Source organism: Podarcis tiliguerta, assembly GCF_965153285.1.
Source record: "Podarcis tiliguerta genome assembly, chromosome: 9".
Lineage (NCBI taxonomy): Eukaryota > Metazoa > Chordata > Lepidosauria > Squamata > Lacertidae > Podarcis > Podarcis tiliguerta.
In genome coordinates this window covers 57,623,872-57,637,550 of record NC_139542.1, presented here as the reverse complement: position 1 = coordinate 57,637,550, position 13,679 = coordinate 57,623,872, and the positions used below count along the sequence as shown (strand labels likewise).

Genomic DNA, 13,679 nt, shown 5'->3' with positions numbered 1-13,679 from the left:
AAGAGCACGTTTCTTGGGTGTGTGAGCGGCCGGCCGGGATTGCAGTAACCTGTCTGGATAGATCAGCCAGAAAAGGGATGCGCGAGGAAGCAGCCGAGCAAGCGCCAAGGGGGCTGGGGGTGCGGGGCGAGCAGCTGCAACTGGGCAGCGGTGGGGAGCGTAACTCTCCCCACAGGCCTCCCCATCTCTCCTCCCCCCCCTCCCCCTGGGAGGTTAACCCCGCTGCCTCTGCCCGCTTTGCCACGGGCTAAATGAGTGGGTGGGAACGGCGCCGGCTGCTTCCTCCTTCCCTCACGGGGAGACGACGCTCGCCTCAGGCCGGGCCGTTGCCACACGAGCTAGCGGAGGCGTCTACCTCACCCTCACAACCAAAAAGACCCCCCCCCCCAAAAAAAAAGCCCCGCCAGACGGCGACTCCACCGGCGCCCGGTTGCTAGGCAAGGAGGAAGGCGGTGGGGGGGGGGGGGGACGACGACACGATACGACGCCTTGCGTCAGGGCCCGGCCGAGCCCACGCCCCGCTCCCGGGTGCCTCGGGGCTCCTCTTGCCCCGCGGTGCTCCAGCTGCAGCAGCAGCGCCGGTGGACCACTAACGGCTCTTTCCCCTCACGGTGTCTCTCCCTCTCTCTGCGGCTCCGCCCCCTCACTGTCCCCGGCCCCCCCACGCCACGCACCCTCCTCCTCCCGCCTTTCCTCGCTGGAGCCCCCGGGGGCGCGTGCCAGCTGCATCCGCTGCCTGCGCGAGCACGCGTTGGGCGCGCTCGCCCTCACTCCCTCACACACACACACACACGCACGCGGTCGCACACACGCAGAGAGAGAGAGAGACATACCCATATACCCCGGACTGACTGACTGACTGACTGCTGCTGCTGCTGCTCTACGCCCGCCTCGCGCTACTGCTCGCCTGCTTTGCGCGCGCGCGCACATGCACACACACACACACTGGCACGCAAACACACCGCCGCTCTGGGTCCGCTTCTCTTCGCAGGGGCTGCTGCAGTCGTCTGGAAGCCTCCCCCTCCCTCTGCCAAGTTTCCTTCTTCTTGAGCCCCCCCCCCCCCCGCCACGCTCCGGAGCCTCGCTAGGGAGGACTCCCTCCTCCAGCTCGCCAAGTCCTTATTAATATTATTATTATCCTTTATGTTTTGGCTGCTCCTTTGAGCGCCTCCTGGTGCTCCCAAGGTAGGCTCCCTACTTGCTCTCCCTCCCTTCTTCTTCTCCTCTCTGTCCCTCTCCCTCCCCTCCCTTGGAATGAGTGGAGAGTGAGTGGTTTCCAGGGGTATGTACCAGAATGAAAAGGAGATGTGTGTTTATGGGTGGTTTGCATTGGGGAGAGGGAGGTGTCATAGAGGATGCTTTGGCTTTGAACCTTTCCTCCCCCCCTTCAGCCTATTTGAGTGAGACATTTGGAAGCTGGGGGGGGGGGGGGAGAGGCTTCTGCAACTTTGCGCTGCGCCGCGACTGTTTTCGTTGTTGTTGTTTGCGAATTCCGCCTCTCTATGAATTCTCGCTCTGGACATCTATCTCCGTGGCTGTGGCAGTTATTATCTTTAAGCAGCTGTCAAACATGTTCAGCATTCGGAAAGAGCTGGGCTGCCTCGGTTCACGGCAGTGTCAGTGAACCCCTTTGCAAATGCCTCTCTCCACCCCCCACCTGACACATCTTCCTAAAAATTTTTTTGCTTGAAGATGTAGCGGAACCAGCCGAGGAATTACTGATGGACTTTTTTTAATATATAAGAAAAAAGATAGGGGGAAGTCTTGGATTTCTTTCTATTGCATGAGGAGGAAAAAGCAACATTTGCTGCATCTGCTCATATGTCAGTTTTGATTATGCACTGCATGTAGAACAACACATGATCTGGGAGGAGGACGGAGATGTAATAACTTGTTAGTGTGGGGTGGTTGTTGTTTTTTAAGCGGGGGAGTGTTTCAGCGACCCATGGGTCCAAAGTCTTCATCGAAGTGGCATCTTTTTGTTGGTTTGAATTGAAGGCATCGCTTGGTTGGAAACTGATTCAAAGCCAAGTGTTTTTTTTTTCTCTCTCTCTCTTCCTCCTCTTACATCGTTAGGAAGAGGAAAGGAAGCAGCTATGAAGAGGAAACTGATGTTCTACATGATGCAGTTGGTTCTCGTTTTGTTGGCGTGCTTCTCTGCAAGGTGAGAGGAGGTTCTGCTTCTTGATCAACAGCAACAGAGATTGCCTTGTTTGCTGCTAGTTAGCGCCGCTCATATACACTGGGGTATGGGCAAGAAAGCTGTTCTTTAAATATAAGATCAGTTGGTACGCAGCACAGGTGAAGGAAAGGAGGAAGTCCTGAGGTTGTTGAAATGTTAATAACTTGTGTCAAACAAGTCTTTCTAAAAACCAAATGACAGTTTCGTGATTGCCTCTGGAAAGAAGAGCACTAAACGATCTTTCTGTGCAGCCTTTGAAGCTATGCAATGTTTTCTGGAGTCATTGTGTCACTCTAGTTATATCACGCCAGTCCTCATGGAGAATAAGGAACAGGAAAGAAACCAAAACACTGAAGATAATGGGATATTTTGCATGTGGACGTGGGCTGGAATGGGGAGTATTTTTGGTCAACATAACAGAACACAGAGACATTTAATCTTTAAACCTCTAGGTGGAGATAGTATACAATTCCACAATCCCATAAAATAAAACAATAACCTGATTCATTAATCAACTTTTGATGTTGCTTAATAAACTATATATCTAAAATGATGGCATTATAAAAGGCAACTTAAAATGCATGCTTAGGTTTGGTTTTACCTGGCACCTCTATGCATCCAATTAATGATGATTTCTAACTTCATTTTGCTCGTAGATCACAGCTTGGGCTGCAGTAGCATTCTGACTACAACATATTTCTGTATTTTATTTCCCCCAAAATCATAATAAACTCATCTGATAGTGAAAAGCAATGCATCCAATTTTAGCCAAGTAGTGGCAAGATATTTCAGTGGCTAGAATTAAATGATGCTTTTAGGTTTTGATGTTTTCGGTTTATCTAGCCAGCAAGGATGCTGCAGTATTAGTTAAGCCACAGTGGGCCTGGTCCTTTTACTCAAGTGAGTAAGTCTCATTGCTGCCAAGGAGTCAACATGTGTACCTAAAGACTGCTACATTCTTCTACAATTTTCAGGATTAGACTCTAATAGGATTATCAATGTTAGTTTTTATCTAAAAATTTGCTTACAAAACTAGTATTTCTTTAATACTGGTAAAAATATCTGCTTGTATACAACATTCAAGTACTAACAATACTACCGTGAATCTTATTGACAGCTCACATGTGAAATACTAAAGTCAAATAATTACTTGTAAGCGAAGGGTCCTGAAATACCACAAACTGCAAAAAAACAACAACCCATAAACATTTAAATGATTTGTCCATGTTGTTGAATATTCCTATTTTCTTAATTTCTCAATAATGTTTTATCCATATAAAAGTAGTATTGTTTTACTTGATTATTTACTTTGTTTTAGTTCAGACTGTGCTCACATTACAGAAATTGCCTCAGAAGGAGGATAGCCTTAATCAGGCATTCAAAAAACCAAATGTCATAAATAACTGTAGATTGTTGGGGAAAGACAATGTATATCATATTCTTTTTATGCTAGCTGAATACTTGGAATTTGTATCCAAGCATCATAAATTTCAAGCAAAAATTTGGTTGTTACTGTAAGGTTCATGGGAAAGATCCGTACAGGGAGCAGAACTGACGTCCAAAGAAATACTACAAGGCCTTGGTTTGGATTTTATCAGTTTAAGAGACATTCGCTTTTCAGCACCAGTCTTAAGTGGACAGCAAATGAAGAAAGTCACTGTGTTTGCTGCTGATTTTCAGAATGGGGTGAAGGGGGATCAGATTACTTTTCATTCCTTTTTTCCTCCATGGCATCTTCAAAACTGAATTTTAAGCTTTTTCTTCTTCTTTGCCCCCAATGTTTATCAGCCTGGAAATCCGTTGAATTAATACTTTTACCACTACTGCTACCATAATTTAACAGGATTCGTTTTAAGATCCATACATATTTTAGACTCTCTTGCGGTTTGCTGCTTTTCTGTCTCGTTGCAACTACCCACGATTTACAAACATCAGAAGCCAGATTTATCACGACAGCTTCTCTCCATGTTTTGTGTGTGACATGGTCACTGAGTGAAAGCATAGTCAGAATGCCTTCTCAGAAGATGGCAAAGGTGGTCCAGGATGAAAACCATGCCTTTCACATTCTGATATTCCTTCCCATGCAAGTGTTCATTATAAAGAAATAGATGCAGTATTTTGTTTATTTGTATTTAACAGTACAATTGTATTTAACCATAATGAAGAAAACCAGAATTTTCCAGTCTTTCCCAAAATTCCAGTCTTTTATGTCTTTCTCATCAACAAACGCAGTATGTGCCCCAGTTTCGTTGCTGTTCTGCTTTATTTTTTTTATAGGAAAAATAAGCATGTAAATATTACCTGCTGGTCCACCCCGCTTTCCCAAATATATTTATATTTCCCCATTGCCTTGTGAAGGAGCACCAGTAGCAGGTGTCAATGGCAAAGACCTTACAGTCTGCAACCTGTGTCATTGGGATGCATATGAATTGTTGTTTCCGAGGCCTTGTCACTCAGTGAATGCATCGAGGCCTATGAGTCCTATAAGGTCCCTACCAGCCAATTCTTTCCAGTGTTCGTTCCCTGCTTTGCTACAAGGTTTCTTGGAAAAGGAAGTGGGTAGCAGGAGGTCCTGACTGACAGTGATCCAATTCTTGGAAGGACCTGAACTTTTATCAGAAGAGCTGTGGCTTAGTAGTAGAACATCTACTTTATGCAGAAGGTCTCAGGTTCAATCCCTGGACGTATCTCTAGATTGGGGTGGCAGAATCCCCAGTCAGGGCAGACACCATTGAGCTAGATACCAATGACCTGACTCCATATGAGGCAACTTCCTGTGCTCCATGGTGTATTGGGCTTAGTGGACAAAGATCTACTCTTGAGTTTGCTGCTACAGGTTTCACCTTACTCTGTGCTTCTGGTATTGCAGGTAAATACAACTGGATGCATCTCTTGTTTGCAGCAGTTATTTCAAGTGTTGGCTTGTAATCAGTCCTCAGAGAAGTTGTAAGGAAGTGGACAAAAGTAATATGGGTTGCACCAGTGATTTTGCCACTATTTTCATTTGTTTTAAGTTTTTTAAACACACACACACACACACGTTGCCTTTCTAGATCATACCAAGGGTCCAAGTTGACCGGTACTCTGTCTCCAACAGTGGTCAGCCACTTTATTTTCTTTGATTGCCAGAGAAGAAATTGGAAGAAAGATAAAAAGCATACCCAGCTGGGGTGGGGATTTAACTATCTAGTAGGAAAGTTTTGGATAGGCTTGGCTGAGGAAGCAAGCATACATAAAACAGAGAAGGACATGGTGAATGAATAAGAAAAGGGAAGTGGTAAATATTAACGTTGCTCACATGATGAAGTGTGGTGGCTAAAGTTGGGTCCTAAAAATGAAAAGCTAAAGAATGCTGATTATTCGCTAAGAAAAAGGTGGCATCTTCAAATAATTTGTATTACATGCATATGCAGAATATTCAAAGCTAATCAATACTAACAGTGTAGTAAATGTACATAGAACATATTTAACATATTTTTTTTTAAATGTCTGTTTAGATCAGCATCTGTTGACCCCAATGAAGATGAAGCAAAAAATAACATCACCATCTTTACAAGAATTCTAGATAGGCTTCTGGATGGTTATGATAATCGTCTGAGACCTGGATTAGGAGGTAATGAATAACACTTCATTTTGAAAAACAAAAGACCTCATTGGGTAATTAGAATTCTGGTGCTTAACATGTTGATAATTTTGCCTGAGAATATTGACTTGTTCTTCAACCCAAATAGTGTCTACTACTTTGATACTAGGTTTAGGAAAATTGATTCTGTTTATATTTCTGAAAGTGTGACATTTTTGTAGCATTTGATGTTTCCCATTTTGTTCATAGCCTGTATTATTTTGATTGGGTTTTTTTTTAAGAAAATAGTTTTTACTAAGGGTTTTTATGTTACAAAAGAAATAAACAGGGAAAGGTACATCTATTTGGTTTTGACTGCGCAGGAGATCATTACAGCTGAGTAATCCTATATAAATAGTATAATCACCCCAAGGGTCTGATGTGGGTACTTTGTATTATACAGGGGTCAAGCCTCTGACCATTAAACTGCCACTGAAATCATTGGAAGGATTCCCAATAATATCATGGTGAAATAACTGTGTGTTTCCCCCCCTTTATAAGCATTTGTTAAGGTCAATAAATGGCAGCTCTGTTATGGGTTAACTTTGCCTGAGCTCAGTAAGAAAGAGGGTGAAATTTGGAAATGGCTCCTAAAAATTATTTACATGTCCATCTTTCTCCTAGATGTCAAACAACTTTTCTTTTTTCTTTTTTAAAAGCTAAACTTTCTTAATGGCAACCTATCTCTTGCTATAATAATAATAATAATAATAATAATGATAATAATGATAATAATTTATTATTTGTACCCCGCCCATCTGGCTGGGTTTCCCCAACCACTCTGGGCGGCTTCCAACAAAGATGAAAAATACACTAAAATGTCACATATTAAAAACTTCCCTGAACAATCACCTCCATCAATTACAATGGTTAATAGTGTATAAACATAATAGCTAATGGCACAGACTGTTCAAGAAGATCAACTAGGTCACTCCCCCCCCCCTCCAATCCTGTGGGGCTTGTTTATCCATAGCAGGATGTTTAGGTTACCCAAACCTCTTTCATCTTGAGGACACAGAGCTGGTTGTGCCATAGATTCAAGATCAAAAACTATTTTGAGCTAGAACAGCAGAGCTCAGTGTCAAAGCATCAGGTTCCTCAGATTCTTATCACAGGCCCCATACCCCAGGTAAAGATCTACATAACAAGAGCCCTTTGGCTCTCACCTCTTCCTCAAGCAGCTCTCAGATACATACCTACCTACCTACCTACCTGCAGGGTGACAGGAGCAAGACAAATAAACTCAGCTTCCAGCTTCAAAGTGTTTCCGCTCCTGCCCTTTCCACACCAGCCTCTGGCCCAAGCAGCTCTCAAATCAATGCAAGGCAGACTGTTGATGGCAGCCCTGGAAACAGCAGTCATCCCCAAAAGCAAAGCAAGGGGGGGGGGCAGAGCACAGAATACAGTTGCAGCCAGCAGAGGAGTCTTCGAGCAGAAAAGAGCTCCCGCTGTTGTTCTTCATCCTTGTGCAAGGATCAAAAGCAAAGCAGCCCAGGCACAGTTAGCTGAAACAAGCTAATCTACCCCAGCTTCAAGTAGTTTTCAAATGGTTCCAAGGAATCTTAGCGTTCCTCAGAAGTTTATCAGGAGTTCCTCAATGTGAAGATGAATAAAGCTTCCCTCAAAGACAGTTACCCACCATCACTATCAGTTCCTCCCTTGCAACACAGCTGCAGAGTCGTGCTGGTTGTGTTCTCCTGAACGCTCTTAATTCTCATGAAGCAATGGTGACACTCAAGATATATGGCCCGCACTGCACTTGACCTGAGCACGGACACTCATGTGGCCTTCCAGATGTTACTGCTTTCATTCCTCACCATTACCCACGTTAGTTGGCGCTCACAGGAGTTGGCATGAAACATTACCACAGGTTCCACCACATTACCACGGCTAAGGGAGCTGGGCATGTTTAGCCTGGAGAAGAGGAGGTTAAGGGGTGATATGATAGCCATGTTCTAATATATAAAAGGATGTCACATAGAGGAGGGAGAAAGGTTGTTTTCTGCTGCTCCAGAGAAGCGGACACGGAGCAATGGATCCAAACTACAAGAAAGAAGATTCCACCTAAACATTAGGAAGAACTTCCTGACAGTAAGAGCTGTTCGACAGTGGAATTTGCTGCCAAGGAGTGTGGTGGAGTCTCCTTCTTTGGAGGTCTTTAAGCAGAGGCTTGACAACCATATGTCAGGAGTGCTCTGATGGTGTTTCCTGCTTGGCAGGGGGTTGGACTCGATGGCCCTTGTGGTCTCTTCCAACTCTATGATTCTATGATTCTCTTCCCTGATGTACCAAAGACACAGATCCCTTTACTTTAAAATAAATGACTTACTGGTGCTTATGAAACCATTACAGTTGTTGTGAGGTGTAGAATAGTAAGCATAAAATGCACTTTTAAAAATGCAGTGTAGCTTGTTTGTTGCAAGTTCATCTTGAATATATCCAAAACCAAACCGCTCCGAGAAGCTTGCTTACCACAGTCCGCAATCAGAAATGTACAAGAGGACTATCTCTCCCCCACCAGATGCTGGGTTCACCAGCTGTTATAATAGAATGCAGGGGGGAAAGCTGTTTTTTTGGGGGGGGAAGTACTTAAGTTGCAATGAACGAGCATGTCAAGATGATGATACTATAAATGTGCAAGGTGGGCAAAAAGGGATAATGATCATATAATCACTTTTGCTATGCTGGCTTAAATAAAATTTAGATAAATTGCTATGGTTAGGTGAATTTTCTAACCCAGGAGTACTAAAAAAACGGGGGTGGGGGTGGAAACCTGAAATGAAATGCCAACTCCTTATATATGAACCTTCCTTGGTTTTGATTCCCCCCCCCCTTATTGATGGAAATCCTGCAATGAAATCTAAACAGAAAAATTCTAAGCAATCTCACTTGGATGCAGTCTTTGGAGCAGTTTTGCTGAGAATAGAACTGAAACCAACAAGTGCTATTTTTATGCAAGGAGGCGAGGCGAAAGCTAAATTCTGCATGTGCTGGAAATGCATGGCGTTTAGCACGGTGGGGAAAATAAGATAAACAGAATATTTTGTTGGTGCAAAAATTTGAAATAGCTGATTGATTTCTTCTTTGATGATGGGTGAATATAGAAAACCAGTTTTCCTTGTGGGGAAGCCTCCTCATTCTTTTCTTAGAAGTGTGCCAAAGCATGTCACAGTGCAGCAATATAGATGACTATGCCTGTTTTTGTAGTATTCTGTGGTTGCTTTTGCTCACGCCAGTTACCAAGTAGTTCTGTTGCCATGGAGAACCGATGTATTCTTCCATGTATTGCTGCAGTACGGCTCTGTCACAACTTCCTGGTTCTTTGTTTAAGAAAGTAGATGGTTTCATATGTTCTCACAGTCTTAACGTTTTGTTCATACTGATAACGGTGTTACTACAAAGGGCTCAGTCATTTCCTACACACACCCCCGTCTCTTTGGATTTACCGTATTTTTCGCCCTATAGGACGCACCGGCCCATAGGACGCACTTAGTTTTTTGGGGGGGAAATCAAGAAAAAATTTTTTATTTCCCCCCCAGGTTTGCGCAGCCATACCCAAGCTAGAAGAGGGAGACGGAGCGCACCGTCTCCCTCTTCTGCCTTCAGGGACAGCCTCTCTAGCCTCCGTGGGGCAGCGGCTTGCCCCGCTGTCCCCCGAGGTTGTGGGGCTGGTGGGGGGGGGAGAAGCAAGCTTGCTTCTCTCTCCCCCCCCCCAGCCTCCAGATCAGGTGGGGGAATAGCGGGGTGGCGGCCCTGCGCCTCCCCGCTATCCTCCGAGGTTGTGGGGCTGGCAGGGGGGAGAAGCAAGCCTGCTTCTCCCCCCGCCAGCCTCCAGACCAGGTCGGGGAATAGCGGGGTGGCGGCGCTGCGCCTCCCCGCTATCCCCCGAGGTTGTGGGGCTGTCAGTGGGGAAAAGCAAGCCTGCTTTTCCCCCTGCCAGCCTCCAGATCAGGTCGGGGAATAGCGGGGTGGCGGTGCTCCGCCTCCCCGCTATCCCCCGATGTTGTGGGGCTGTCAGTGGGGAAAAGCAAGCCTGCTTCTCCCCCCCCCCAGCCTCCAGATCATGTCGGAGAATAGCGGGGTGGCGGTGCTCCGCCTCCCCGCTATCCTCCGAGGTTGTGGGGCTGGCAGGGGGGGAAAGCAAGCCTGCTTCTCCCCCCCCCCCGCCTCCAAATCAGGTCGGGGAATAGCGGGGTGGCGGTTCTCCGCCTCCCCGCTATCCCCCAGGTTGTGGGGCTGGCAGGGGGGAAAAGCAAGCCTGCTTCTCCCCCCCCCCAGCCTCCAGATCATGTCGGAGAATAGCGGGGTGGCGGTGCTCCGCCTCCCCGCTATCCTCCGAGGTTGTGGGGCTGGCAGGAGGGAGAAGCAAGCCTGCTTCTCCCCCTGCCAGCCTCCAGATCACGTCGGAGAATAGCGGGGTGGCGGTGCTCCGCCTCCCCGCTATCCTCCGAGGTTGTGGGGCTGGCAGGAGGGAGAAGCAAGCCTGCTTCTCCCCCTGCCAGCCTCCAGATCACGTCGGAGAATAGCGGGGTGGCGGTGCTCCGCCTCCCCGCTATCCTCCGAGGTTGTGGGGCTGGCAGGAGGGAGAAGCAAGCCTGCTTCTCCCCCTGCCAGCCTCCAGATCACGTCGGAGAATAGCGGGGTGGCGGTGCTCCGCCTCCCCGCTATCCTCCGAGGTTGTGGGGCTGGCAGGAGGGAGAAGCAAGCCTGCTTCTCCCCCTGCCAGCCTCCAGATCACGTCGGAGAATAGCGGGGTGGCGGTGCTCCGCCTCCCCGCTATCCTCCGAGGTTGTGGGGCTGGCAGGAGGGAGAAGCAAGCCTGCTTCTCCCCCCCCCCAGCCTCCAGATCAGGTGGGGGAATAGCGGGGTGGCGGCGCTGCGCCTCCCCGCTGTCCCCCGAGGTTGTGGGGCTGGCAGGGGGGGAAAGCAAGCCTGCTTCTCCCCCCCCCGCCAGCCTCCAGATCAGGTGGGGGAATAGCGGGGTGGCGGCGCTCCGCCTCCCTGCTATCCCCCGAGGTTGTGGGGCTGTCAGGGTGGAAAAGCAAGCCTGCTTCTCCCCCCCGCCAGCCTCCAGACCATGTCGGGGAATAGCCGGGTGGTGGCGCTGCGCCTCCCCGCTATCCTCCGAGGTTGTGGGGCTGGCAGGGGGGAAAAGCAAGCCTGCTTCTCCCCCCGCCAGCCTCCAGACCAGGTCGGGGAATAGCGGGGTGGCGGCGCTGCGCCTCCCCGCTATCCTCCGAGGTTGTGGGGCTGGCAGGGGGGAAAAGCAAGCCTGCTTCTCCCCCTGCCAGCCTCCAGATCATGTCGGAGAATAGCGGGGTGGCGGTGCTCCGCCTCCCCGCTATCCTCCGAGGTTGTGGGGCTGGCAGGAGGGAGAAGCAAGCCTGCTTCTCCCCCCCCCCCCGCCAGCCTCCAGATCAGGTGGGGGAATAGCGGGGTGGCGGCCCTGCGCCTCCCCGCTGTCCCCCGAGGTTGTGGGGCTGTCAGGGGGGGGAAAGCAAGCCTGCTTCTCCCCCCCCCCCCCCCCCGCCGCCAGCCTCCAGACCAGGTCGGGGAATAGCGGGGTGGCGGCGCTGCGCCTCCCCGCTGTCCCCCGAGCTTTTGGGCTGCAGGCTGCTGCCCGCAAGCCTTGGCAGCCCGCGGGACCTCCCGCCAGGTTTGCAAGACTTGCGGATAGCTTCCTGAAACCTGGAGAGCGAGAGGGGTCGGTGCGCACCGATCCCTCTCGCTCTCCAGGCTTCAGCGAAAGCCTGCATTCGCCCCATAGGACGCACACACATTTCCCCTTCATTTTTGGAGGGGAAAAAGTGCGTCTTATAGGACGAAAAATACGGTATTCTCTTTCTGTTGTGAGGGCGACACCCAGTTTCTTTAAACAACAAAAACAAAAAAACAGGAGCTTGCCTTACTGTTAAGTTCTAAAGCTAGATGTTTTGTGCTATCCTATCTATTCATGGCAAAAATTTAAAATTGCGATTGAGATGGATGTGTGAATATGGGCCTAGCACTACCATCTGGAGGTGCCAGACAAACGTCTGACACCAGTACAGTGGTACCTCAGGTTAAGAACTTAATTCGTTCCGGAGGTCTGTTCTTAACCTGAAACTGTTCTTAACCTGAAGCACCACTTGAGCTAATGGGGACTCCTGCTGCCGCCGCACCGCCGGAGCACGATTTCTGTTCTCATCCTGAAGCAAAGTTCTTAACCTGAGGTAATATTTCTGGGTTAGTGGAGTCTGTAACCTGAAGCGTATGTAACCCGAGGTACCACTGTATGGTGCTCATCACTGAGTAAGTGCCCCAGTTTGGCCGTCTTGATAGCTCCAGTTGTAACCACCATCTTTATTTCCACGAAAATGCATTTATTTATTTAAAACATTTAGACCCTACCTTGTAAAAAAATAAAAATAAATGTGAGGGTGGCAACAAGAAGTGCCCATAGCAGCTGAATACAAAAAGACACAGGACAGCTTTAAAAACTACAGAGTAATCTTAATTCCAGGGTGGAGCAGTGTAGCCGTACTGCATCTGTAGCCCCATTGCTCATACTGACCAGGATGGAGGTTGGGTTGGGAGGCAAAACCCTGCTATGAGCTGTGCCAGCCTGGAGCTTGCATACTGGCCAGGCTCACATTCAGCACATTGCTGTCAAGTGGTGGCAGTAGGGATGGCTCAAGTTCCGGTAGATCAGGCTTCCTCAACCTCTGCCCTCCATATGCTTTGAGACTACAGTTCCCAGCATCCCTGGCCACTGGTCCTGCTAGCTAGGGATCATGGGAGTTGTAGGCCAAAAAACATCTGGAGGGCTGAATTTGAGGAAGCCTGCAGTAGATCCTGGGTTGGGTCTACCCTCATAATGCCTAACTTTGGAGCTTTCCATGGGCTACCAGTAGGGGGGGATTTCAGCAGCAGTAAATCTACTCACCATGTTTTTGGAACATGAAAGGGAGAGCTTTACATTGGAGGCATGGTGGAGGCCAGTGGAAGTTGACAGAGCTATTTCTTCCCCCATCCAACCACACACAGATACATCACCAGCATGGTTAATCAGGGGAAGTCTTAAGAAATCACCAGAGCAATAAAAACAGTTCAGTACAACAAACCTAAAATACCAAAACGTATCAGTACAGGAACTAAAAGCCCTTCGTGGCCAGAAAGGCTACCTAAACAGGATGGTTTTAGTTAGAAACTCAGATATATAATGGCTCCTCAAACCAAGGTTACAGTCACCAAAACAGAATGTCTAGTTGCCATTTTTGCGCAAGTCTTATTTTTCAAATGATGGGCTGATTGATTGATTATCTGATTGATTATCAGTTAAACATATGGCTAGTTCAGATGACAATCTTGATCTAGGTTAAGAGCTTTGAGAACCTGAAGAAGATCCAGGGGCAGTCCACATATATATTGGCCTATTCTGACCTCTTTTTCTTAATGGCGATGCAAACCATTCATAACATAAGAATAGTCTTCACAACTGTGAGCAGGGCAGTGAACTAGGGTAAGTGAACCATAGAAGTATAGAATTATACAGTTGGAAGAGACCCCAAGGGTTGCCTAGTCCAACCTCCTGCAATGCAGGAAACACAACTAAAGCACCCATGACAGATGACCACCCAACCTCTGTTTAGGTAAAGGTAAAGGTAAAGGGACCCCTGACCATTAGGTCCAGTCATGACCGACTCTGGGGTTGCGGCACTCATCTCGCTTTATTGGCCGAGGGAGCCGGCGTACAGCTTCCGGGTCATGTGGCCAGCATGACTAAACTGCTTCTGGCGAACCAGAACAGCGCACGGAAGCGCCGTTTATCTTCCCACTGGAGCGGTACCTATTTATCTACTTGCACTTTGACATGCTTTCGAACTGCTAGGTTGG

At 48.1% G+C, this 13,679-nt stretch overlaps 1 protein-coding gene across 3 annotated transcripts in view; it reads left to right on the top strand.

The window, feature by feature from the left end:
- The first annotated feature begins 690 nt into the window (after positions 1-690).
- The window catches only part of GABRA2 (gamma-aminobutyric acid type A receptor subunit alpha2), a 77,283-nt gene continuing 64,294 nt past the window's right edge, over positions 691-13,679 (top strand). Inside the window, exons 1-3 of one of the 3 annotated variants that reach the window (XM_083458391.1) lie at positions 691-1,185; positions 2,077-2,164; positions 5,680-5,795. In XM_083458391.1, the coding sequence (XP_083314517.1) occupies positions 2,097-2,164; positions 5,680-5,795 (184 nt within the window). In that variant the 5' untranslated portion in view covers positions 691-1,185; positions 2,077-2,096. Of the gene's footprint in view, positions 1,186-1,258; positions 1,283-2,076; positions 2,165-5,679; positions 5,796-13,679 lie in introns of those variants that run through there. The other 2 variants (XM_083458389.1, XM_083458390.1) reach the window with 2 other exon arrangements.